Here is a 27,304-nt window from a genome sequence, read left to right on the forward strand (position 1 = left end):
AGAAGTCTCACAACACCAGGTTAAAGTCCAACAGGTTTATTTAGAATCACGAGCTTTCGGAGCGCTGCTCCTTCGTCAGGTGAGTGCTCCAAAAGCTCACGATTCCAAACAAGTATGTTGGGCTTTAACCTGATGTTGTGAGACTTCTTACTATTGCTCAGATGATAGGGTTTCCTTCCAGGTGCGATTGAGTGGAGTGCTGGTTTGGAGTTTGGAAAAATAAGGAGTGATCTCAATGAAATATGTGGGCCAGAATTCTCTGGCCATTCACACCAGGGGATTTTCCGGCCCTGCCGCTCATAGGTTTCCCGCCGCATGGGGTGATGTCAGTGGGAATTCCCATTGACAGCAGCGAGACTGGAGAATCCCACGCCACCTCCCGCCGGTGGGAAACACATGGCTGGGAGGTGGGAGAATCTCACCCGTACATTTTGAGAGGGATTGACAGAGTAAATGCTGAGGGCCGATTTCCCCTGAAGTGAAGTCCAGAGGAAGAATCATCAAACCGAGAATGCTGGAAATCTGAAATAAAAACAGAAAATGCTGGAAAAGCAGAGCAGGAAAACTCCCAAAAAGAGTCATGTTAGACTCCAAATCTTCACCCTGTTTCTCTCTCTCTCTCTCTGCAAGTGCCGCCTGACCAGCTGAGTTTATCCAGCATCTTCTGTTTTTATTCCAGGGTCTTCGGGCTCAGGTAAGAAGAAATTTCTTGAATCCGAAGTTTGCGGATTGTCAGAATTCTCTACCCCAGAGTGCTGGGGAAGCTCATTCCGTGGGTATGTCGACAGCTGAGATTGAGAGAATGTGAACTCTCGGGAAATCGTGGGACCTTGCTATCAGTCGGGAATGTGTTAGGATCACAGATCAGCCATGATCTTATTGAATAGCGGAACAGCTGTGAGAGACTAACGTTTATTTATTAGTCACAAGTAAGGCTTACATTAATACTGCAATGAAGTTACTGTGAAATTCCCCTGGGGGATCTGGGGGAATCTCCCACTGCTCCTGTTCCTGTCACAGTAAAGACATTAATGCAGGGACAATGTTACACCTCAGCTTTCCGTGTTCCTCCGATAACTCTCACCGCCAGGTTCTTGCTTATGTTTGAAACCTCCATGTTCACAGAAAGATGTTCTGATGGGCTGGTAGACAACGGCCAAACTACCTCCCCCGGCTCTGTTCCTCCCACTTTCCCTTTAAAAACAATGTTGAGACATGCCCATCACTGGCATGATCAACAATTGTTCCATGTCTCCAACTGCCCTGCAAAGGTCACCTCACTGTTTTGCCAAAACTAAGTGGTTCTGCGAGGCAGTTAAGAGCCCACCATGTTGGATGCCCATTCCCCGATGCTACTTGCTCCTCACAAACATGACCCCTTCACTCTCCACTTCCTCCACCCAGGGATGCTGGGCCCATTACATACACTGCTTGTCCTCACAAACATGGCTCCCTTTCCCCACCAAAGAACACTGGACCCATTATACACGCTTGCCCTCACAAACATGGTTCCTTTCCCTCTCCACTTACCCAACCCAGGGATGCTGGACCCATTACGCACACTGCTTGCCCTCACAAACATGGCTCCCTTTCCCCATAAAAAAACACTGGACCCATCACAGATACACTGTTTGCCCTCACAAACATGGCTCCCTTTTCCGTAAAAGAACACTAGACCCATTACACACATGGCATGCCCTCACAAATACGGCTCCCTTCCCTCTCCACTTCCTCCATCCAGGGACGTTGGACCCATTACACATACTGTTTGTCCCTCACAAACATAGCGCCCTTCCCTTTCCACTTGCTCCACCCAGGGATATTGGACCTTTACACACACTGTTTGCCCCTCACAAACATGGCCTCTTCCCTCTCCACTTCCTCCACGCAGGGACATTGGACCCGTTACACACAGTGTTTGCCCCTCACAAGCATGGCTCCCCTCCCCCATCCAGGGACATTGAACCCACTATATGCCGATTTGCCCCATTGAGAGCCAGTGAAATGTTAAAGTGAAGCACAAATGTGAAAGTGTTTCGGGGCATCCCAGTTGGCAGGTGGGGTGGGTACAGTGCCCATGTTGTGCCCATTTGATACTCATGCTGATTGATGGGAGAACTGTTTACAAGAGAGAAGCGACACTAGCAAATATCCCCCAACCTGTTGGTGACTGAAATTAGCCCCCCCACCATTCACAAAAAAAACACTTCGGAGACCTTACGGTGCCGCTTGGCACACACTGCATAACACTTATCAAAACCGTCGCCGCATTTGCCATCCCGTGTGCAAAGGTGATATGAAACTCCACCTCCCTCCAGTGTGGTGTAGACCTCACCTTTCATCCCAGGCAGTGAAGATGAGTTCAGAGGGGGATTACATTCAGTCGGGAAGGGCTAAAGCGCGGAATTATGTGTGACAAATATACAGCAGTATATCGAAAAATGAATTCAAATGTTTTTTTTTGCTGCTATTAAAAACCTGTAGTCTAAAGGTCATGCCAGAGGGCCAATGGGTATAACTGGCTATGTGGGTAATAAAATAGAAAATACTATATACTTCATACATTATGAGAATTTAAAACTTCATGCTCAGGTTTGATGACAAATAAGCTTAACTCATCAGTGCAAAGATCCTTGAACTCTGCACCATGCTGTCTTAGCCCCGTTTTCTGTTCCAAATAGAAGGAATTATAACATCCAGTAAGCAGTTGGGAACAGGAAATCCTGTTCTACCCGACCTATAATACGTGAGGTGCAAAGCAAAAACAAGTTGTTCCCAGCACTGAAGATTATCATTAGCTGCTGTGGAGGCAAAATGTGCAATCGGTAATTTAAAAAAAAATGCATTTGCTTCCTCTATATTCGATAGAAAAATTGGCATAAGGAGTCAAACAAGGTTTCTGATTCCTTTCAGATAAAACGCAGTGATTGTTTCATTTCCTTCCCCTCTTTTATTTTCTGCTTTTCACCCTCTCTCCCCCCCCCCCCCCCCCCCTCCCCCCAGGGTCTTCTGAGAGAGACCTTCGCGTCATTTAAATTGAGAGCAAAAGCCCAACGAGATCCCCTTCACGGATATGGGGGTGGATCCCAACTATGGCGTCTCGTCCTGTTGGACGAGTCTTTCCAGTCGCAGAGTGCAGAACGCAACGCCAGCAGAGATTGGAAGAGAGAAGTTGGGAGAATGCGGGATTACCGACCACTCTGCAAGACAATGGCACCCTTCTCCATAGTGAAGACACAGCCTACGTTACCCAGTCTTCCCGTAGTGAGATGGAGGGCAGCCGAGTGTTGACAAGCTTACGCAAATCACTCTCCGTTGTCTGCTTTATCCCCAGCGCTTCCTTTGTCAAACGCGTTGAGGAAGTTATAAAGCTATGGAAACCCATGTTTCCCCCATTGTGCGTAACCATTGTACAGACACAAGTCATTCCTTGTCCCAATCCCTTTCAGTGACTGAAAACTGAGTTCTGTTCCTGCAGAGTGTGATACTGATCATCTGTTTCTAAAGAAAATCACTTTTTTTTTGTTATTTGTTTGTGTGTGTGGGGTTTTTTTTTGAAACATGAACAGGACGTCCGCTGTTATTAAACCTCCGTGTGTATTGCTCGTTATTCAGACACCAGCTCCAAAGCCCTGCTGCATGAGCCAACAATGCAGGTCCAGTCCAAAATACTTCAGTTCTCAGTCAGGTAGTTCTCTTTTCTTAAAAACAAAAGCTGATGAACATCATCACACTGTCACTTCGGTTTTGCTGTTGGTTACAAAGTATGGCTGCTGAGTCAGGTAATGCTGCGGCTGAGAGCTGGCTTTCTCTGCCAGCGGGCCCACGGTGCAGGGCCGCTTGTTGGCATAGGCTTGCCGCCGGATGGCCGTGTCGTTTGTGTCCCAGGTTTTGTAGTCTGCATCGAAGACCAGCGGATGTGTATGCATCTTGGTCATTTTGTTCCTCTGCCCAGTCAGCTTGGGGTAGGTGGCAGAGCTGTGAGCGCCAGCCTCCAGGTCCATCGACATCTGGACCGGGTGCAGTGGGAGAGTGCCTCTCGCGGCGAGTTCGGCAAAATGCTGCCGCTTGGCGAAGAAGTCGTCGTTTGCCTTTTCAGCTGAGGAACATTAAAGAGAAAGAGAGAGATCAGAATTGGTCGCGTGATCTAAACAGCTACATTTGAATTGTCACATCAATACGATTCTGGAATCACTACAGTGCGGAAGGAGGCCATTCAGCCATACGCGTTTATACCGACTCTTTGACAGAGCATCTCCCCCATAACCCCACACACTCACCATTCATCTAACACTAAGGGGCAATTTAGCACGGCCAATCCCTTAGTCGCCACACTCTGGCGCCTGTTCAGGAACACTGAGGGAGAATTTAGCACGGCCAATCCACCTAATCAGCATGTCTTTCAGGCTATGGGAGGAAACCAGAGGAAACCCATGCAGACACGGGGAGAACGTGCAAACTCCACACAGACAGTGACCCAAGTGGCGCTTTGAGGTAGCAGTGCTAACCACTGTGCTACCGTGCCACCCTAGAAGGAGACGAGAAAGATGATTCTGCATACATTTCTTCTGCGTCTAACTCCACCAAAATCTCAAACTTTTATTTTTATATATTTCATGGAAAGGAGGTGCATCTTCTCACTACGAACAGTTAGAATCATAGAATCCCTACAGTGCAGAAGGAAGCCATTCGGCCCACTGAGCCACAGCAATGTGCTTTACTCTCAACTGCAACTAGGGATGGGCAATAAATGCTGGCCAGCCAGCGACGCCCGCGTCCCACAAATGAATAAACTCAAGGTGGGATACTCAAGTATTGAGTAAATAGCCAACCTGTCCATGCTGTAAAAAGGTATAAATAATGGGTTTTAATTGTCAAACATATTAACATAGAATCAAATTACAGAAAGAGTAATTGGGAATTCGATGTACTAAAGAATTGGAATGATGGTGAGAAACATTTGGAACAGACCATTCAAAGCTCATAGAACTAAATAATGGTGTCGACAGTCCTTTGATGGTAAACGGATTTTTAATCTTAAACATGTCAGTGCTTCGAAGACACATCTGGCAGAAGTGTTGCTAGGCAGCTGTTCCACATGTTCGCTCTTACATCCCACGAGCCAGTGTAAGGCGGTTAGTGCTGCTCCAGGCAGCCAGACCTGTTTGTTACTGTCTCTCAAGCTCTGAGCAGTTGGTTCTACCTAGAGGGTTGGAAGTGTGTTTAAGTATTCCTCTTGGCTTTTGGGATTCCTTCACTGTAAAATACACACATTGTGAGCATCATTACAGCATTACTGACAAAATCAATGCTGCCTCGCAGTGCACTTGGAAGCCAATGTGAAGCTTGGGGAGGTTCTATTTATTGATCGATCCTGTTTTCCCGGATGACGTACATCGGAATGTAACTATTTTTTATCTTTTATGCCGAGTGACAGCATCATACACACTCTGAGCTGAACATGCGCTGGAGGCAGAGCAGAGCTCTGGTAACATTCCACAACCTTAGACCATAAGAGCATAAGACATAGGGGCAGAATTAGGCCACTCGGCCCATCGAGTCTGCACCGCCATTCAATCATGGCTGATATTTTTCTCATCCCCATTCTCCTGCCTTCTCCCCATAACCCATGACCCCCTTATCAATCAAGAACCTATCTATCTCTGTCTTAAAGACACTCAATGACCTGGCCTCCACAGCCTTCTGAGGCAAAGAGTTCCACAGATTCACCACTCTCTGGCTGAAGAGATTCCTCCTCATCTCTGTTTTAAAGGATCGTCCCTTTAGCCTGAGGTTGTGCCCTTACCCTGACAAGAGCCTGTCGCGTCCCATTTCCAATGACGCTGGCCTCAAACTTTACAGGAGAGCTGACTGAATCCGTCCGCAATATTGCAGCCCGTGTGAATTTGCAGTGCGCTGATTGGCTGGATAGGGAAACGGAGCGACACTGTTCACCTCTTGTAGCAGTTTACCCTCTGTCAGCCCCATCACCTGTAAAACCTGCGACCCATTCTCAACTCCAGACACTAGGGTCACAGAGTCAATGCTGCTCCAACATTCTCTTGCACCTTCCTGGCTGTTTAGAGCAGGGCTTCCCAAACGTTTCCAGCCATGGAATCTTTCCGACCTCCCACAACACTGATGGAATCCCGGAGGAACATTCTTCCCAGATTGAAGAGTTAAACCACAAAAAGCAATCACATACTAATGCATAAAAACACAAAACAGAGGTTTTTCCTGTTTCTTATATGTGTACTTTATTAAAAAGTTTCCTAATTCAGTAAATACTTCCATGTCTTATCTTGATGTGAGGAGTGATGCTGATCTTTTGCTCACACATTCAGATAATTCTGGGAGCACTGCTGGATCCTCATTGCACACACACTCAATTCTCTCACACACTCACCTCTCTCTCACACACACTCATCTCTCTCTCACACACACTCACCTCTCTCTCTCTCACACACACTCACCTCTCTCTCACACACACACACTCACCTCTCTCTCACACACAGACACACACACTCATCTCTCTCTCACACACACTCATCTCTCTCTCACACACACACTCATCTCTCTCTCTCTCACACACACTCACCTCTCTCTCTCACACACACTCACCTCTCTCTCTCTCACACACTCACCTCTCTCTCACACACAGACACACACCCTCACCTCTCTCTCACACACACTCATCTCTCTCTCACACACACACTCACCTCTCTCACACAGACACACACGCTCACCTCTCTCTCACTCACACACACATCCCCACACACACACGGTCGTGAAAAAGATACAAAAGTCCGCGATCACGTACCAACCGACTCCAAAACAGCTTCTTCCCTGCTGCTGTCAGACTTTTGAATGGACCTACCTCACACTAAGTTGATCTTTCTCTACACTCCAGCTATGACTGTAACACTACATTCTGCACTCTCTCCCTTCCTTCTCTATGTACGGTATGCTTTGTCTGTACAGCACGCAAGAAACAATACTTTTCACTATGTTAATACATGTGACAATAATAAATCAAATCAAATCACTCACCACACATACATGCACACAGATACACACACACACTCACCACACACAGACACACTCGCACATCTTTCCCTGTTCTACGGTCCTGGCCTCTCTTGGACCCTGTGGTCCCAGCCTCTCGCTCTGCATGGATGTAACCTACTTTGCTCCACATTTCTGTTGCCTTCACTCTTGGCCTTGCTGTGAGTTTAAATTGACTTTGCCAGTATTTTCAGCTCGTCCAATCTGAGGCCAGATTCTCAGTGCATTGATTGCTGATAGGCTGACTGGTGCACCTATCAGAAGTCAGTGGAGTATGAAAATGTCCTCCGGTTGGACGAATTGGAAGGACAGTTGGAATTCCAGGATGAGTCCCGCAGAATTCCAGGGCCCCGTAACCCAGTTTGGGAAACTCTGGTTCAGAGAAACAGCAGTCTCTGAATCTTTCCATTGCCTTCCTCGCTTGTGCTGTTGTTGCATCCCAAAGGAGCCAATAAGACAGCGGGTTAGGGAAGGAAATACAGTGAACAGAATCTTGTATTTATTTCTATTTTTTATTATTCACTATTCAGTAAAATGGAAAAACATTAGAGGAAATGGTAACATAGTGATAACCTCACAAGACAAGTGTTATATATTTAAAAGGTTTGCAGGTTGCTTTAAGAGCTAATCACACGATTTGATGGTGACGTCATCAGGGTGCTTACAGAAGCTGCTTTTTTATTTTCAGTTTTGTACTCTGCGCAATGCAGAGAGCAGCTCTTATATAAACCTGTTGTGTGTCAATTTGAATCTACGCGTGCGACCATTTGATTCATTGAGGACATTGAGAAAAGACCCTAAGAGAAAAATCATTGTGGGCCCTCACAGCTGGAATATTAGAAAGCTGGGGTGAAGCATCAACAAGGTTAAAGATTGAAGTGCCAGTGCAGGAAGACAAGTAAGTAAAATGCTCTCAGTGTGGTTTTGAAAGAGTGGAAGGCGGGGGCTACAGTCAGAGACGGGTGAGATTCCGGGTAGTATCTTGCATATTTAAAAAGAAGCAATGCTTTGTGTATGGCTGGGGCTGATTGAAATAAAACATCAAGTCCAGGATAAAAAGTGGCGTTCTGGGAAGACAGTAAAAAGGTCCTGTGCAGCCTCGAGTTGCGAGTGCCTGTAAGATAATTAATGGGTCAATTAGGGTCCATGGGGCCTTTCAATGATAAGAACAAAGAACAAAGAACAGTACAGCACAGGAAACAGGCCCTTCGGCCCTCCAAGCCTGTGCCGCTCCTTGGTCCAACTAGACCAATCGTTTGTATCCCTCCATTCCCAGGCTGCTCATGTGACTATCCAGGTAAGTCTTAAACGATGTCAGCGTGCCTGCCTCCACCACCCTACTTGGCAGCGCATTCCAGGCCCCCACCACCCTCTGTGTAAAAAACGTCCCTCTGATGTCTGAGTTATACTTCGCCCCTCTCACCTTGAACCCGTGACCCCTCGCGATCGTCACCTCCGACCTGGGAAAAAGCTTCCCACTGTTCACCCTATCTATACCCTTCATAATCTTGTACACCTCTATTAGATCTCCCCTCATTCTCCGTCTTTCCAGGGAGAACAACCCCAGTTTACCCAATCTCTCCTCATAGCTAAGACCCTCCACACCAGGCAACATCCTGGTAAACCTTCTCTGCACTCTCTCTAACGCCTCCACGTCCTTCTGGTAGTGCGGCGACCAGAACTGGACGCAGTACTCCAAATGTGGCCTAACCAGCGTTCTATACAGTTGCATCATCAGACTCCAGCTTTTATACTCCATACCCCGTCCTATAAAGGCAAGCATACCATATGCCTTCTTCACCACCTTCTCCACCTGTGTTGCCACCTTCAAGGATTTGTGGACTTGCACACCTAGGTCCCTCTGTGTTTCTATACTCCTGATGACTCTGCCATTTATTGTATAACTCCTCCCTACATTATTTCTTCCAAAATGCATCACTTCGTAGCGAATCATGAAGTTCCTGTGCAGTGTGCTTTCAGTACTTTGTACAAGCGAATAAAACTCCTAACGAGTTGCTCAGACCAGCTTTTTTCAGTACTGTAGGAAATAAAACCTTTAATTTGCTCCAGTGTTTGGTTCACGCAGCAAAGCCAGTGACTCAAACCTACGATGACTTAACAAGAATCTTTGAAGAGCATTACTCTCAAAGCCACTGATCGTTGCTGAACAGTTCAGGATCCACTCATTGAAAGAATCAAATGGAAGACTAAAGCATTGCTCAGTCTGTGGCAACCTTAAAAAGGCTGGCACCACATTGTCAGCTTGGTGAGTCGTTAGAAGATTCTCTTTGAGGTTGTCCAGTTTGTGATCTCCAAAATGAGGCTATCCAAAGAAGATCGCTCTCTGAACATGCTTTGACTTTGAAGACAGCAGTAGAAATCGCAGTGTCGATGGCACTGGCTGCTAAAGAGGCTCTACAATCTGGTGCAGGAATGAAGATTCACAAGTTGGGAACTGCCCACAAGAAGTCGAAACAGCAACAAGCATGTCAGGCATGTGCCAAAATGGGCCATTCAGTGAGTGACTGCTGGAGCAAGGATCGTTAAAGCAAGAATTGTGGCAAAATGGATCACGCTGAAAAATCCTGTTGGTCCAGACCAGCTTCCCCTGAGAAGAATATTCAGGAGAAGAATCTGGGTACCTTCGAAAAGAAGAACAAGTTGCAATCTACAAAAGAGTTTAGAACTTGGAGAAAAGAATTATGAGTGTGAAGAAGAGATTGTCCCGAAATATGATCAAGAGCTCCAACTGAAGGCCTTATCCATACAGGGTGGATCACATGGATTCTGGGTGATTCTGAAACTAAGTGGATGGTCTATTGGGATGGAGGTTGATATTGGTGCTGCTGTATCTTTAATTCCTGAGACTACATACCAAAAAAAGCTGAAGCATCTTCCGTTAAAACCAGCTGATGTGATTTTAAGGTCATACGTGGCAGAGATTGTGCTGTTAAAAGGTTACATCATGGTCAATGTAGAGTTGAGAGGACAAACAGCAGAGTTGCCTCTCCAGGTGGTCCATGTAGTTTTCCAGTTCTATTTGGGAGATCGTGGTTGGAGAAGATAAAGCTTAACTGGAGTGCTGTCAACAGATTGGCTGATGCCAAAACAGACCTAGAGCACCTTCTGGATAAATACGGCAGTGTATTCGAAGAGATATTTGGCTCAATGAAGAGAGGTCAAGTGAAACTCAAGATAAAGTCAAATAGTCAACCAAAAAGTCTCAAAGCAAGAGCGGTGCCATATGCAATTCATCCCAAGTTCGAAGAAGAATTAGTAAAGCTTGTTAACACTCGCTGATGTGTTACAATGAGTGACTGGGCTACCCCGATTGTACCTGTCATGAAACCAAGATGACCCCCAACATAATCCACCGCTGCATAGCACCCCCGTCATGCCCCGCCCCCCCACCATCATAGCCCCCACTCAGGCCCCACCCTCTTGACACTGCCCCTGGCACACTGGCAGTGGCCAAATGACACTGCAGGGGTGTTCAGTGGGCACCGCCACAGTGTCCGGTGGGCACTGCCAGGGCATCCGGTGGGCACTGCCAGGGCATCCGGTGGGCACTGCCAGGGCGTCCAGTGGGCACTGCCAGGGCGTCCAGTGGGCACTGTCAGATGGAAACTACCCGGCCAATCCCCCGACCACCTAGGGGCTACAATGGCCTCCGAGCCCCCGGCATGGTCATCACACTCTGTCTCTGCTTGTGGAGACAAGTTGTGATTCTCACCGGTCCCACACCGTGCCCACAGGCCGGTAGATTCTGTAAGCTGGGAATCAAAGGGGCCCTGCATATTTAAATGCTACTTTAAACATGCCAATGGGCCTCGCGGCCTTTCCGGGTGCGATCCAGTCTGCTGTGTTAGAAAGGAGCCGGGAGAATGTGAGTGTGATCCAGTCTGCTGTGTTAGAAAGGAGCCGGGAGAATTGCAAACTGTTTGGCGCCGGGTGCAAAACTGATTTTTAGGCCTGCACGGGATTCTCTGGGATCGTCGCAATCTGTGCCAGGCGTGGTGAGGTTGGAGTATCCCCTCCTTCATTTGTAATGCAGTAAACATGGCAGCCGATTTTTACACAGCAAGATCCCATGAACAGCAATGTGATAGCGAGTCACATTTTTCTGATGCTTGGTTATGGGATAGATTTTGGTCAGGATACCAGGGGTGTCCGCCCCCCCCCCCCCCCCGCCCCCCCTGCCAACCTTGGTCCACCTGGTTTAACATCTCATCTTACACACGGCACCTGCGGCCACCTCCCTCCCGTAGGGCCCTGAATGATAGCCTCGGATATCAGTTCAAATATCCTCCCTCCCTGAGGAACTGCAGAGATTCACCACTAACTCTGCTCATTCAGGCTCCTTACCAACACATCTCCAGCAGCTTTGGCTCTCACAGCTCATCCACCAGGATGTGCTTCACACACACTCCTCTCTTCGATTTGTCCGACTGGAAGAGTAACTGTCCAATCAGTAACTCATTCACTTTCCCAGTCAATATCAGGAGGAGCCAATAGGCTGATAAGAAGATAGAGCATCAGAGCTAGGTGCCGGAGTAGGCAGTTTAACCCCTCGAGCTCACTCCACCAGATTCTCCTGTCCCACGGAGATTTCTCACCACTTTCACAACATCAATATCATAGAATCCCGACAGTGCAGAAAGAGGCCATTCAGCCCATCGAGTCTGCACTGATAACAATCCCAGCCAGGCCCTATCCCCATAACCCCACATATTTATCCTGCTAATCCCCCTGACACTAAGGGGCAATTTATCATGGCCAATCAACATAACCTTCCATTTTGATTTGATTTGAGTTGATTGATTATTGTCACATGTATCAGTATACAGTGAAAAGTATTGTTTCTTGCGCGCTCTACAGACAAAGCATACCGTTCATAGAGAAGGAAACGAGAATGCAGAATGTAGTGTTACAGTCATAGCTAGGGTGTAGAGAAAGATCAACTTAATGCGAGGTAGGTCCATTCAAAAGTCTGACAGCAGCAGGGAAGAAGCTGTTCTTGAGTCGGTTGGTACGTGACCTCAGACTTTTGTATCTTTTTCCCGAAGAAAGAAGGTGGAAGAGAGAATGTCTGGGGTGTGTGGGGTTCTTAATTATGCTGGCTGCTTTGCCGAGGCAGCGGGAAGTGTAGACAGAGTCAATGGATGGGAGGTTGGTTTGCATGATGGATTGGGCTACATTCACGACCTTTTGTAGTTCCTTGCAGTCTTGGGTAGAGCAGGAGCCAGACCAAGCTATGGTGCACCTGCACATCTTTGGAGTGTGGGAGGACACCGGAGCACCCGGAGGAAACCCACACAGACACGGGGAGAACGTGCAAACTCCACACAGACAATGACCCGAGGCTGGAATTGAACCCGGGTTCCTGGCGCTGTGAGGCAGCAGTGCTAACCACTGTGCCACCATGCCGCTGACAAGTGGTTCTCAAAGACTTCACTGCTATTCACTTATCTTAGAAGATAGCGATGTGTGTCTTTCCCCTTGCAAGGGTACTTGCTATGACCATTGTTGGGATTTTGTCCGAGATTAATACTTTAATTTTAAAAGCTAAAACTTTCTACAAAGAAAAATTCTTGGAGAATTTAATCAGTTTTGCAAGTCTGCCAAAAAACCACTCTGAAATCGTGGCAGCTTGTGAGATATTCACAATGGAAGTGAAACTCCCAGCTGCCTGCATCCAAATAATCAGATGCATTCCACATTATTTCAAAAGTATTCCTTCAGAAATGTGACAGTTAAAACACAATAAATGAGCCGGCAATGAATTATTAAAACAAAATCAGCCCTTTCAACCATCAACTGTTGGGGTAGAGTAATTTTATGCTGAATCTTTGACACACTCTTAGTTAAGCACTCAGCGTTTCGATTATCTGAGGAGGAATCCACGCAGACCGCTTATCAAATGTTCCATCAGAATATCCTAAACGGCACCGGCATCCTCTCGTTGAACAGAGAGGGCAATGTTTGGGTTTTGAAATGCAAGGAAATGTGGCTTGTTCACTACGACTCTCACCAACTTTTACAGATACACCATAGAAAGCACTCTTTCCGGTTGTATCACAGCTTGGTATGGCTCCTGCTCTGCCCAAGGCCGCAAGGAACTACAAAAGGTCGTGAATGTAGCCCAATCCATCACGCAAACCAGCCTCCTATCCATTAACACTTCCTGCTGCCTCAGCAAAGCAGCCAGCATAATTAAGGACCCCACACACCCAGGACATTCTCTCTTCCACCTTCTTCCGTCGGGAAAAAGATACAAAAGTCTGATGTCACGTACCAACCAACTCAAGAACAGCTTCTTCCCTGCTGCTGTCAGACTTTTGAATGGACTTACCTTGCATTAAGTTGATCTTTCTCTACACCCTAGCTATGACTGTAACACTACATTCTGCACTCTCCCGTTTCCTTCTCTATGAACGGTATGCTTTGACTGTACAGCGCGCAAGAAACAATACGTTTCACTGTATGTTAATACATGTGACAATAATAAATCAAATCAAAATCCTTCAGTCACTGGGTCAAAATGCTGGAATTCCCTCCCTAACAGCACTGTGGGTTTATCTACAGTACGCCACATGCAGCGGTTCAGGAAGGCAGCTCACCACCACCTTCTCAGGGGCAATTGAGGATGGGCAATAAATGCTGGCCAGCCGGCGATGCCCCAACCCCATGAATGATTTTTTTAAAAATCCCGCCATGAACGTATAAACGTTACCTCCATTCCACCTCCCCAGTGCATGGCCTGTGGCCAATATCACTGTATTCAGACACAAGACCATTACTGAAGGTCAGCGCCTGCTCGGATTTTTCTTGTTACCATAGGGGAAGAAAATTAAACCTCAATTCCCAACAATTCTCCACCTCTGAGGAGAGGGTAGTGATTGGCAGCAGACAGTTCCACCCAGCACCATCACAGGGGTTTAAACTAAGTTAGTTTCAAACTAAGGGGTATAATAACTCCTGGAGTCGGCTGTGAAGGAACCGTGCTTTATGGCACAAAATAAAAATATACAATAACCACAAGCCTGTGGTGAACACAACCGGTCCCAACTGGGACAATGCAAGAATGGACCCACTCAGGATCAATGGATCAATCATTACTGCTTTTTAAAATGATGAATATTTGATGAATAATCATCAGAAGGGATTATGTGGGGGTGGGGTTAGTGTGACACCCCATCAGAAGGCACCAGGACCCTGCGCAGCACTTTGCTGGAAGTGGCCAAGTCCGTTACGTGGCAGTTCCTCTGCTAATGATGGTGCCTTGCCCCCTGGAGCTACCAGCCAATCAGAGGGCTGGCAGCCCAGCAGCGCCACTGGAGGGTGAGGGTGCATTGAGGGCATCTTGAAACTCCAGTAGCTGGGGTCTGCGAGCACCAGGGCAGTCAGGTAGACCCCGGCAGTGTTGGATAGATGGGGCATCATTGCCGTGGGGGTTGGGATGTCTCTGCCTGGGTGAAAGAGTGCCCAAAAGGAAGGACCTGCCCCCAACTCCTGGTGGGAAGCGTTTAGTTGGTGGTCTCATGGAGGTGTGAAGAGGGCATTTGAGGGGTTTCATTGGGTCCCGGGCTGGTGGCCGATTTGCCATGTTGCCTGCCAACGGCAGCAGGAAGATGGTGAGAAACATCCAATGCCTTATCACGCCATTTTGCCAATCTTCCCATCCCCCAGCCTGTCAATAATGGGCCTGGAAAGTTCTGGCCTTGTTTCTGCTGTGTTTACATCGTATAAAGAAGTTACACTGAAGAACATGAGGATATCAGAAAGCAGGACACAGGGAAATAGGGCTTGGACTATGAAGACTTCCATTATCTTATTATGGAATCCACCTCACTTATTAAACCTACATTAGGTAATCAGCTGAAGCTCTGTAAATTCCCAGTTACTTACCCATGTGACTATTCTTTATTGAGATTTCAAACAGCCAACTTAGTTTTTTTCTGTCCAGATCTGATTTCCAGGCACACAAACCTCCCAGCAGAATGCCTTACTGTCAGCGAGCAACACTGCCCGGAAACAGGCCTTTCAGCCCAACAGGTCCATGCCGACCAGTTCGGCCCAATTGCCCGCGTTTGGCCCATATCCCTCTAATCCTTTCCCATCCATGTACTTATCCAAATGGTTTTTAAATGTTGCTACTGTACCTGCCTCACCCACTTTTTCTGGCAGCTCGTTCCCACATTCACACCACCCTCTGCGTGAAGAAGTTGTCCCTCAGGTCCCTTTAAAATTTTTCCCCTCTCACCTTAAACCTCTGCCCTCTGGTTTACAATTCCCCTTTCCTGGGAAAAAGACTACGTGCGTTCATCCTATCTCTGTCCCTCATGATTTTATACACCTCAATAAGGTCACCCCTCATTTGTCCACATTCCAGGGAATAAAGTCCTACCCTGGCCAACCTTTCCCTGTAACTCAGGCCCACTAACCCCAGCAACATCCTGGTAAATCTTCTCTACACTCTTTCCAGTTTATCAATGTCTTTCCTATAACAGGGTGACCAAAACTGTGTACAATACTCCAAGTGTGGCTTCACCAACGACTTATACAACTGTAACATAATCATAGAATCGTAGAAACCCTACAGTACAGAAAGAGGCCATTCGGCCCTTCGAGTCTGCATCGACCACAATCCCACCCAGACCCTACTCCCATATCCCTACATATTTTACCCACTAATCCCTATAACCTACGCATCTCAGGACACTAAGGGGCAATTTTAGCATGGCCAACCAACCTAACCCGCACATCTTTGGACTGTGGGAGGAAACCGGAGCACCCGGAGGAACCCACGCAGGCATGAGGAGAATGTGCAAACTCCACACAGACAGTGACCCGAGCCGGGAATCGAACCCAGGTCCCTGGAGCTGTGAAGCAGCAGTGCTAACCACTGTGCTACCGTGCCGCCCTGCTAACCACTGTGCTAACCATAATGTCCCAACTCCGATAGTCAATGCCCTGACTGATGAAGACCAGTGAGCTAAACACCTTCTTTACCACCCTGTCCACCTGCAACACCACTTTCAACAAATGATTAGGTCCCTCGGTCACGGAATCCCGATTGACAGCAGTGTTCCTGCTGAATTTTCTCCGAATCCAGGAATGCTGAGGTGGATTATAACATTCCTAATTCCTGCAACAACCAAATCAGTTCAGTCAGCAAAGGTCGAACCTCTGGCAGGGAACTGTTCTCCGTGCTAATGTCCAATACAAGGATATTCTGTGAGCAGGGTTTTATTGTAAATGCTCTGGCGCCTGGTTTGAACCTTGGCATTTACCTTTATTTCCCGAGGGTGCTCTTCTGTGCTGCCAAGTATTTTGTGCACTGAATAATAAAGATTTAGTCCCTGAAGTTGAGAATTGCTGAAAAGACATCAAGTTGTCGAAGCTTTTCATCTTGCACTCACCAGGACAGACAGAAGAGTGCCAAATTTCAAAGGGAGCGACAACCTTTACAGTGCGGGTAAAGGGTGCTGATTGGTTGGCAAATTGATTCTGATTGGTCAATGTGTTGCCATAGAGATTGCACCCAGGAACAGTTGTTCCCCATGCGTGTAAAAAGGCTGCAATGTCTGGACACATTCCTTTTGTATGCGGGGTGGTGGTATGAATAAATGCAGTCTCCAGTGAGCTTAGGTGACGCACATTGCAAGCTCGGCCGATAACATTTGCAGTCTAATTTCTGTCATTTAGTAGCACGCTAGCCTCTCATTTTGATTTTTTTTGAACGTCAAGTTAAGAATTACTTTTTGGACACCAGAGTGGCCAAAATTAGAACTTTGGGGCTCCTTGGTCACTCCATCTTCTTGGTGTAAGGATCACTGGAAGACAGCAGGATTTGATGAGTGCTGCCACTTGGAGCAGTCTCCATATCTTCCTTCATAGCACAACACATGAATCTCAGCAAGCTGCTGGTGTTTGGGGCAGCGTATCATCCGAAGCCCCGACTGTGAAGGAATTTTGAAATGTGAACCAATCGTTTGTTGCTGTATCTCCACAATTTTGCCTCTTATTTCACACTCGCTCCCCTGAGAGACAGGATTGCCATTACTGAGGCACCTGCAAGCCACGGTGTCTCCACCTATTGTTTTGCACAGATTCCCATCCCACAAAGGGCAGCACGGTGGCACAGTGGTTAGCACTGCTGCCTCACAGCGTCAGGGACCCGGGTTCGATTCCGGCCTCGGGTCACTGTCTGTGTGGAGTTTGCACGTTCTCCCCGTGTCTGCGTGGGTTTCCTCCGGGTTTCCTTCCCCAGTCCAAAGATGTGCAGGTTGGGTGGATTGGCCATGGTAAATTGCCCCTTAGTGTCCACAGATGCGAACGTTGGGTGGATTGGCCATGGTAAATTGCCCCTTAGTGTCCAAAGATGTGCAGGTTGGGTGGATTGGCCATAGCAGATTGCCCCTTAATATCCAAAGATGTGCAGGTTAGTTGGATTGGCCATGGTAAATTGCCCCTTAGTATCCAAAAATGTGCAGGTTAGGTGGATTGGCCATGATAAATTGCCCTTTAGTATCCAAAGATTTGCAGGTTAGGTGGATTGGCCATGATAAATTGCCCTTTAGTATCCAAAGATTTGCAGGTTAGGTGGATTGGCCATGGTAAATGTGTAGGTTTACGGGGATATGGGGGTTTGAGTCTGTTTTAAGATACTTTTCGGAGAGTTGGTGCAGATTCGATGGGCCAAATGGCCTCCTTCTGCACTGTAGGGATTTTATGATTCTATGGTTCATATTCACTTTGATTGATCTCGTCCTGTACCAGACTCCGACCGGCTACGCAGGCCAGATATATTGAGGCTGTCGCAAGTCTCGATTACAGCCACAGCCAAGGACACGTTCCCAGAAACTCTCTTCAGACTGAATTTCAAGTGGGAAGCAAGTTCACCCCCACAGCTACATGTTACAATGGATTTTAAGGAGCATTTTCCGCTCCAAATTGATCCATTTGTTTGGGGGCTGGAAAGGGTTGCATGTTTTCTCTGTGTCATCAAGCCGAGGATTGCAATTATGGAAGTCAGCTCCAGTTGGGTCATCGTGTTGTGCGTTTGTAAATAACTCGTGATAAGATGCCTTTTCCTCCTCCTTACCCTTTGCCCCGTCTGTCAATCCCACAGGTCACAGAATCACTCCACTCTGAGTGTTGTCGTCTTGTCAATTAATCACCGACAATGAAGTCATTCTTTATCTCCTGTCCCAGTCATTACTGTCCTGTCACTGCTCCATTCACAATATTCTCCACAGGTGCAAAAGGCCATTACAAAGGAATTGAAAAGAATAATGGAGCCAGCAGCACAGGTCAGAATCACTCTGGGTCATTCTGTTCTTTTGTAGCTCTGAGACCGTGCCTGTCAAAGGTTAAACCAGAGAACCATAGAATCCCGACAGCGCAGAAGGAGGCCAGTCGGCCCATCGGGTCTGCACAGACTCTCCGAAAGAGCATCTTATCCAGGCCCACTCAAAGTCCAGCTGCACTATGTGTGAGCCTTCACCTGCTCAATGCAGGGCTGCTGCAGGTTCCCATCAACTATCCTCCTGTCTGCAAATAGTTTCCATTCTTTCAACGCTACCGATATTGTGTGTTTTCACAGTGGTTAGCACTGCTGCTTCAAAGCGCCAGGGACCCGGGTTCGATTTCCGGATCACTGTCTATGTGGAGTCTGCACGTTCTCCCCGTGTCTGCGTGGGTTTCCTCCGGGTGCTCCGGTTTCCTCCCACAGTCTGAAAGACGTGCTGGTTAGATGCTCTGGCCGTGCTAAATTCTCCCTCAGTGTACCCGAACAGGCGCCGTAGTGTGGCAACTAGGGGATTTTCACAGTAACTTCATTGCAGTGTTATGTAAAGCTACTTGTGACACTAATAAATAAACTTTAAACTTTAAGCCTTTACGTTTCCTTGGGCAGCAATCTGGACAAATACATTGATAGTTAAATAAAACGAAACTGGAATTGTTTTCCATTTGTCTGTATCTCAGTGGGTGAATGAATGTAAATATAAAACAGGTGGCTGAACATCCCAGAATTTTAGCTTTGTCTGACATTGCCACTGCTTTAATTTATTCCTGCATGTTGAACAGGCCCCTCTGGGTAAGCTTTCTCACAAGTAACTCGTTAACCTATTTTTCTTCAGCGATACTTTTGCCATGGGTCAGCTTTGCTCTATTTCAGTGAATGGATTGAAACAGCATGTGGGGATGTACACGTGAAGCGCTTGGCTCCATGTGAATCTCTCTCCAGCAGTTAATTAGCCTTTAATCGAGCACTCCAATGTTCACTTGTAGTGTGGCTCTGTTCCATTTCATCTGCTTTGTTGCTCCTAACCTCTTTGAACTTGCCAGGAACGCTAAAGGTTGTTCAACCACTCTCCGCAATGTCACTCCTGTCTAATTCGCTAAATTATTGTTTAGCTCTCCTCTCCAAATGAATCGGTAGGAAGGAGCACTGTGTAAATTAGCATCAGCCTGCCCTTCAGGAAGGAGCTGCAATGCTCCAACGTCGTACTCTGTGTGGCACCATGACAACATCTCATTTACATCACTCTGGCTGAAAGGTTTCAGAACCTTCCCTCTAGATTTGCCTACATTTCCATATCCTGCCCCATTTCCTGTTTCCCCACCCCCCATCCCCATTTCCTGTTTCCCCACCCCCCCTCCCATCCCCATTTCCTGTTTCCCCACCCCCCCTCCCATCCCCATTTCCTGTTTCCCCACCCCCCCTCCCATCCCCATTTCCTGTTTCCCCACCCCCCCTCCCATCCCCATTTCCTGTTTCCCCACCCCCCCTCCCATCCCCATTTCCTGTTTCCCCACCCCCCCCCCATCCCCATTTCCTGTTTCCCCCACATCCCCCTCCCCATTCCAGAGCACACTGTGAATTTACGGTGGGAGAGAGGGATCAAAGTTTAAAGTTTTAAAATTTTATTTATTAGTGTCACAAGTAGGCTTACATCAACACTGCAATGAAGTCACTGTGAAAATCCCCTAGAAGCACCTCCCTGTATATTGCAGCGTTTTGGTTAGTTGGGATATTTGTCTCCTTCAGAAGAGACTTGTCCATTGGGGTGCCGGGAGGTCTCAGGGGGTGACTGGATTCCCATCGGGGGTTGACCGGATTCCCCTCTGGGAGGACTGGATTCCCTTCAGGGAGTGACAAGATTCCCCTCTGGGGGTGACTGGATTCCCATGAGGGGGTGACTGGATTCTCATCAGGGGGTGACAGGATTCCCCTCTGGGGGTGACTGGATTCTCATCAGGGGGCGACAGGATTCCCATCAGGGGGTGACAGGATTCCCGTCCGGGGTGACTGGAATCCTGTTAGGGGGTGACTGGGTTCCCATCAGGGGGGGGTGACAGGATTCCCATCAGGGGCTGATTGGATTCCCCTCAGGGGGTGGCTGGATTCCCATCAGTGGGTGACTGGATTCCCGTCAGTGGGTGACTGGATTCCCATCAAGGGGTGACTGGATTCCCCTCAGGATGTGACAGGATTCCTGTCAGGGGGTGACTGGATTCCCCTCAGGGTGTGACAGGATTCCCCTCAGGGTGTGACAGGATTCCCGTCAGGAGGTGACTGGATTCCCCTCAGGGTGTGACAGGATTCCCCTTCAGGGATGGCTGGATTCCCATCAGGGGGTGACAGGATTCCCCTCAGGGTGTGACAGGATTCATGTCAGGGGGTGACTGGATTCCCGTCAAGGGGTGACTGGATTCCCGTCAGGCGGTGACAGGATTCCCCTCAGGGTGTGACAGGATTCATGTCAGAGGGTGATTGGATTCCCTTCAGGGTGTGACAGGATTCCCGTCAAGGGGTGACTGGATTCCCGTCAGGCGGTGACAGGATTCCCATCAAGGGGTGACTGGATTCCCGTCAGGCGGTGACAGGATTCCCATCAAGGGGTGACAGGATTCGTGTCAGGGGGTGACTGGATTCATGTCAGGCGGTGACAGAATTCCCGTCAAGGGGTGACAGGATTCCTGTCAGGGGGTAACTGGATTCCTGTCAGGCGGTGACAGGATTCCCATCAAGGGGTGACAGGATTCCTGGTCAGGCGGTGACAGGATTCCCATCAAGGGGTGACTGGATTCCTGTCAGGCGGTGACAGGATTCCTGTCAGGGTGTGACAGAATTATCGTCAGGCGGTGACAGGATTCCTGTCAAGGGGTGACACGATTCCTGTCAAGGGGTGACTGGATTCCTGTCAGGGGGTGACAGGATTCCCGTCAAGGGGTGACTGGATTCCTGTCAAGGGGTGACTGGATTCCTGTCAGGGGGTGACTGGATTCCTGTCAGGCGGTGACAGGATTCCCGTCAAGGGGTGACTGGATTCCTGTCAGGGGGTGACTGGATTCCCGGCCACAGCCTGCAAGGCTGTTGAATTTGGACATACAGTATCTCTGCGCTCGCTGTACTCCAGGGACGTAATGGGCTGCGTGGGACTGTAAATCTCCTCAAGATCTTAAATTACACCAATTTCACATAATCTCTGAGGGGTAATGGCTGCTGTTAACACAAAGCTAAATAACTGATCGATATATTTAAAAGCTCCGCGTCGCCTTCATTTCCAACTCCAGTCATGCTGCTCCGAAGAAGAGTCACTGCACTCGATAACATGAACTCTGTTTTTCTCTCTCCTCTAATGATTTGATTTGATTTGATTTATTATTGTCACATGTATTAATATACAGTGAAAAGTATTGTTTCTTGCGCGCTATACCGACAAAGCATACCATTCATAGAGAAGGAAAGGAGAGAGTGCAGAGTGCAGTGTTACAGTCATAGCTAGGGTGTAGAGAAAGATCAACTCAATGCAAGGTAGGTCCATTCAAAAGTCTGGCAGCAGCAGGGAAGAAGCTGTTCTTGAGTTGGTTGGTACGTGACCTCAGACTTTTGTATCTTTTTCCCGACGGAAGAAGGTGGAAGAGAGAATGTCCGGGGTGCGTGGGGTCCTTAATTATGCTGGCTGCTTTGCTGAGGCAGCGGGAAGTGTAGACAGAGTCAATGGATGGGAGGCTGGTTTGTGTGATGGATTGGGCTACATTCACAACCCTTTGTAGTTTCTTGCGGTCTTGGGCAGAGCAGTAGCCATACCAAGCTGTGATACAACCAGAAAGAATGCTTTCTATGGTGCATCTGTAAAAGTTGGTGAGAGTCATAGCTGACATGCCAAATCTCCTTCATCTTCTTTCTTAGACTTCATGCCTCCAGACCTCCAGGTTTCTCCAGCATTTCCTATTTTATTTCAGTCCTGCATCAGTGGGTGACACATTCACTCCTGTATTCCAAGTGTGGCCTAACTAATATTCTATAAAGCTGCAACATGACTTGCCAATTTTTAAACTCAATACCCCGGCCGATGAAGGCAAGCATGCCGTATACCTTCATGACTATCTTCTCCACATTGCTGTGGCTCTGGATTCACATGTAGGCCAGACCCGGCAAGGATGGCAGATTTCCTTCCCTAAAGGGACATTAGTGAACCAGATGGGTTTTTACTCTCAAGGTAGTGCGGCGAAGGTTTACCAGGCTGATTCCGGGGATGGCAGGACTGATATGTGAGGAGAGACTGACTAGGTTAGCATTGTTTTCGCTGGAATTCAGACGAATGAGGTGGGGGATCTCCCAGAGACTTATAAAATTCTAACAGGACTAGACAGGGCGCGCAAGAAGCAAATCTGTGGGTTCAAATGCCCCCTCCAGGCACTTCAGCACAATGTGTAAGCCACCACTCCACTGCAGGGGAGTGCTGCGCTGTCCAAGGTGCTGACTTCCACTGGGACCATTAAACCCAGATCCTGTCTGTCCTGTCTCACCGGCAGAATAGATCCCATACCACAAGGGGAGGTTGTGGCGTATTGATATTGTTGCTAGACTAGTAATCCTGACTAATGCTCTGGGGACCCTGGTTCGAATCCCACCACGGTAGATGGTGAAATTTGAATTCAATAAAAATCTGGAATTAAAAGTCAAATGATGAAACCATTGTCAGAAACATAGAAGATAGGAGCAGGAGGAGGCCATTTGGCCCTTCGAACCTGCTCCGCCATTCATCACAATCATGGCTGATCGTCCAACTCAATAGACTAATCCTGCTTTCTCCCCATAACCTTTGATCCCATTCGCCCCAAGTGCTATATCCAGCCGCCTCTTAGACCATAAGACATAGGAGCGGAAGTAAGGCCATTCGGCCCATCGAGTCCACTCCACCATTCAATCATGGTTGATTTCAACTCCATTTACCCGCTCTCTCCCCATAGCCCTTAATTCCTCGAGAAATCAAGAATTTATCAATTTCTGTCTTGAAGACGGTCAACATCTCGGCCTCCACAGCCCTCTGTGGCAATGAATTCCACAGACCCACCACTCTCTGGCTGAAGAAATTTCTCCTCATCTCTGTTCCAAAGTGACTCCCTTTTATTCTAAGGCTGTGCCCCCGCGTCCTAGTCTCCCCTGTTAATGGAAACAACTTCCCTACGTCCATCCTATCTAAGCCGTTCATTATCTTGTAAGTTTCTATCAGATCTCCCCTCAACCTCCTAAACTCCAACGAATACAATCCCACGATCCTCAGACGTTCATCGGATGTCAGGCCTACCATTCCTGGGATCATCCGTGTTTTGGCATCAACTACTTCCTGTGGGAATGAAGTCCACAGGCCCACCACTCTTTGGGTGAAGAAATGTCTCCTCACCTCCATCCTAAATAGTCTACCCCGAATCCTCAGACTGTGACCCCTGGTTCTGGACTCCCCCACCATCGGGAATATCCTTCCTGCATCAACCCCGTAGTCCTGTTAGAATTTTATAAGTCTCTGGGAGATTCCCCCCCTCATTCGTCTGAACTCCAGCGAAAATAATCCTAACCTAGTCAGTCTCTCCTCACATATCAGTCCTGCCATCCCCTGAATCAGCCTGGTAAACCTTCGCTGCACTCCCTTGAGAGTAAAAACCCATCTGGTTCACTAATGTCCTTTAGGGAAGGAAATCTGCCGTCCTTGCCTGGTCTGGCCTACATGTGAATCCAGAGCCACAGCAATGTGGAGAAGGTAGTCACGAAGGTATATGGCATGCTTGCCTTCATCGGCCGGGGTATTGAGTTTAAAAATTGGCAAGTCATGTTGCAGCTTTATAGAACCTTAGTTAGGCCGCACTTGGAATATAGTGTTCAATTCTGGTCGCCACACTACCAGAAGGGTGTGGAGGCTTTGGAGAGGGTACAGAAAAGATTTACCAGGATGTTGCCTGGTATGGAGGGCATTAGCTATGAGGAGAGTTTGGAGAAACTTGGTTTGTTCTCACTGGAACGACGGAGGTTGAGGGGTGACCTGATAGAAGTCTACAAGATTATGAGAGGCATGGACAGAGTGGATAGTCAGAAGCTTTTTTCCAGGGTGGAAGAGTCAATTACTTGGGGGCACAAGTTTAAGGTGCGAGGGGCAAGGTTTAAAGGAGATGTACGAGGCAGATATTTTACACAGAGAGTAGTGGGTGCCTGGAACCCGTTGCCGGGGGAGGTAGTGGAAGCGGATATGGTAGTGACTTTTAAGGGACGTCTTGAATAGGATGGGAATAGAGGGATATGGTCCCCGGAAGGGAAAGGGGTTTTAGTTCAGTCGGGTAGCATGGTCGGTGCAGGCTCAGAGGGCCGAAGGGCCTGTTCCTGTGCTGTAATTTTCTTTGTTCTTTGTTCTTTGACTCTAACCTGCCCTCTGAAATGGCGTAGAAAGCCACTCAGTTCAAGGGCAACTAGGGATGGGCAATAAATGCTGGCAGCCATCGATGCCCATGTCCCATGAATGAGTAAAAAAAAAACTACTTTGAAGAAGAGAGAATTTTCTTGGTGTTCTTGTCATCAACCAACACGGCTGAGAGCCGTTTATCTGCTCATTAACACGTGACACATAGCGAACTCTCACAAACAGCAGCCCGAACTGCTGCGTTTCCCTATATATATATAACCCTCACTGTGCATCAACAGTGCTGAAGAGCTTTGGGACATCCCTGAGGTAGTGAAAGGTAGTTTACGAATGCATGTTTTTCATCCGTTACTGCTTTTATTCCTTGTCCCCATCCTCAGTTTTGATTCCTTCTGCCAAACATTTTGAATGAAGGAATATTTATTCCCAGGCGGCCAGCAGCAGAATGTGTCGTGGGACCCAGGTGGCCAGCTCATCATCCCGTTCCCCTCCCTTCATAAGGGATGGAGGCATTTTGCTGAGTGTAATTTAAATGTATACATTCACGAGATGTGGGTGTCGCTGGCTGGGCCAGCATTTATAGCCTGTCCCTAATTGTCCTGGAATTGAGTATCTCACTCAGCCTTTTCCAAAAGGCAGTTAAGGTTCAACCACATTGCTGTGAGTCTGGAATCACATGTAGGCCAGACCGGGTAAGGACGGCAGATTTCCTTCCCTAAAAGGCAAGGACTGCCATGTGGAATTGTGATATAGCGGCCATCACAGGGGTTGAGGGAGGGGCAGGACTGGCAACTCAACATTCCGGGATATAGAATCTTCAGGCGAGACAGAGGAGGAAGTAATAGAGGGGGAGGAGGTATTGCATTATTAGCACAGGAGTCAGTTACTGCAGTAAGGACGGGCCTATGGGGGTGAGGGGGGTCTATGGGGGCAGGATCTGTGGGGTGGGGCCTGCAGGGGTGCACCCAGGCTGGGGCAGCAGGTAAAACCGCACAAGAGTCCAGAAATCAGGATCGCGCCTCGTGATCTTACAGGAACCAGATTTCCCGCAAAGTCAGTATATTATTTAAGTTTATTCTAATGTTCATTAGCATGTGCTTAACGAGCCCATCACTCAGTCATCCGGGCTCGCTTACCTTTGCTTGCGGGACGTGTTCTCTCCAGCGAGGAAAACACCTGCCCCCCGTGAACAGAGAAGAACAGTCGTGTTGGCTTCACCGGTCGAACCGGTGGCCATTGAGGCCCCTCGGGGAGGCTGAGGGCACAGGGGTGACCCTTGGGTAATCCCAGCCTGGCACCTTGGAGCTGCCTGGTGGTTGGAGGTGGGGCCTATGGGGGTGGGGGGGGGCCTATGGGGGCAGGATCTGTGGGGTGGGGCCTGCAGGGGCGCACCCAGGCTGGGGCAGCCAATCAGGGAGGAAGGGAGGGGTGGCCAGCATTGCGATCAGTGGGGCGGGGGGGGGGGGGGGAATGCCACACTGCAGCTGCAATTGGTGGGGGGATGGCGGGGGAGATGTTGGGGTTACATTTTTGGGCAGTGTGGGGCTCGCAAACAGCCAGGGGCTCCCACAATTGCAGGGGGTGGTTGGTTCAGTTTGGCTGCAACAGCAGAGGCCTGGCAACTCTCTTGCTCTCTCTCTCTCAGAATTCTACACATGTGCAATAGCTCCCTCTGCTGCTGCCTGGCGAATTATGCCCCGTCCACTGCCTGTTGGGGGTAGACACCGTCCAGTCCATTTTTTCAATGTCTAAGTCTGTAAGATTGGGAGTAAAAACTCGCTCAAAAAACAGATCTCCCATTTTCACACTAGCTGGACACTTCGAATTATTATCGTAAAATTCTGCCCATAATCTTGGAGAGGGCATCAAATGAAGCTTTGTGGATAGAGTTAAGGATAAAAAGGGGCAGTCACATTGCTAGCTGTTTATTATAGACTCTCAGATAGTCAGTGGGAAATTGAGGAGCAAATATGCGGTCAGTTTGTGGAGGTGTATAAAAATAACAATAGGGTAATTATATTAGATGATTCCACCTTTCCTGATATTAACCGGGGTTGACATAGTGTTAAAGGCTTGGATGGAATAGATTTCTTGAAATGTGTACAAGGGAACTTTTTAGGCCAATATACAGAGGGTCCAACAAAGACACAGTGCTGTCCCTAATTCTGGGAAATAAAACCAGAAAGGTGGTTGAGGTGGTGGTGGGGGAGCATTTTAGTGATAGCGATCACAACACGGCACAATTTAAGCTTGTTATGGACAAGGAAAAAGACAAGCTGAAAAGAAAAGGTTTTGAATTGGTGGGGGGGGGGCACTCAAAAAGGAAATGGGGGAGGAGGTGATGGAAGGAGAATGGATGACCAGAGATATTCAGGATAAGATAAGAAGGAAGAGAAAAGCTTTTAGCAGATACAAGGGAATCAAATCAGTGGATGTATTAGTGAAGTATTGAAAAGTGCAGGATGGAGCGTAAAAAAGCAATTAGGAAAACAAAGAACAAAGAACAATACAGCACAGGAAACAGGCCCTTC

General features: G+C 48.0%; 1 protein-coding gene across 1 annotated transcript in view; it reads right to left on the reverse strand.

Annotated features, from left to right (window-relative positions):
- Positions 1–1,852: 1,852 nt before the first annotated feature.
- shisa9a (shisa family member 9a) overlaps positions 1,853–27,304 on the reverse strand; it is a 314,382-nt gene continuing 288,930 nt past the window's right edge. Inside the window, exon 4 of the mRNA XM_078239851.1 lies at positions 1,853–4,099. Within this exon, the coding sequence (XP_078095977.1) occupies positions 3,729–4,099 (371 nt within the window). The 3' untranslated portion in view covers positions 1,853–3,728. The remainder of the gene's footprint in view (positions 4,100–27,304) is intronic.

The sequence above is a fragment of the Mustelus asterias genome, chromosome 23 (assembly GCF_964213995.1).
Source record: "Mustelus asterias chromosome 23, sMusAst1.hap1.1, whole genome shotgun sequence".
NCBI classification, from domain to species: domain Eukaryota; kingdom Metazoa; phylum Chordata; class Chondrichthyes; order Carcharhiniformes; family Triakidae; genus Mustelus; species Mustelus asterias.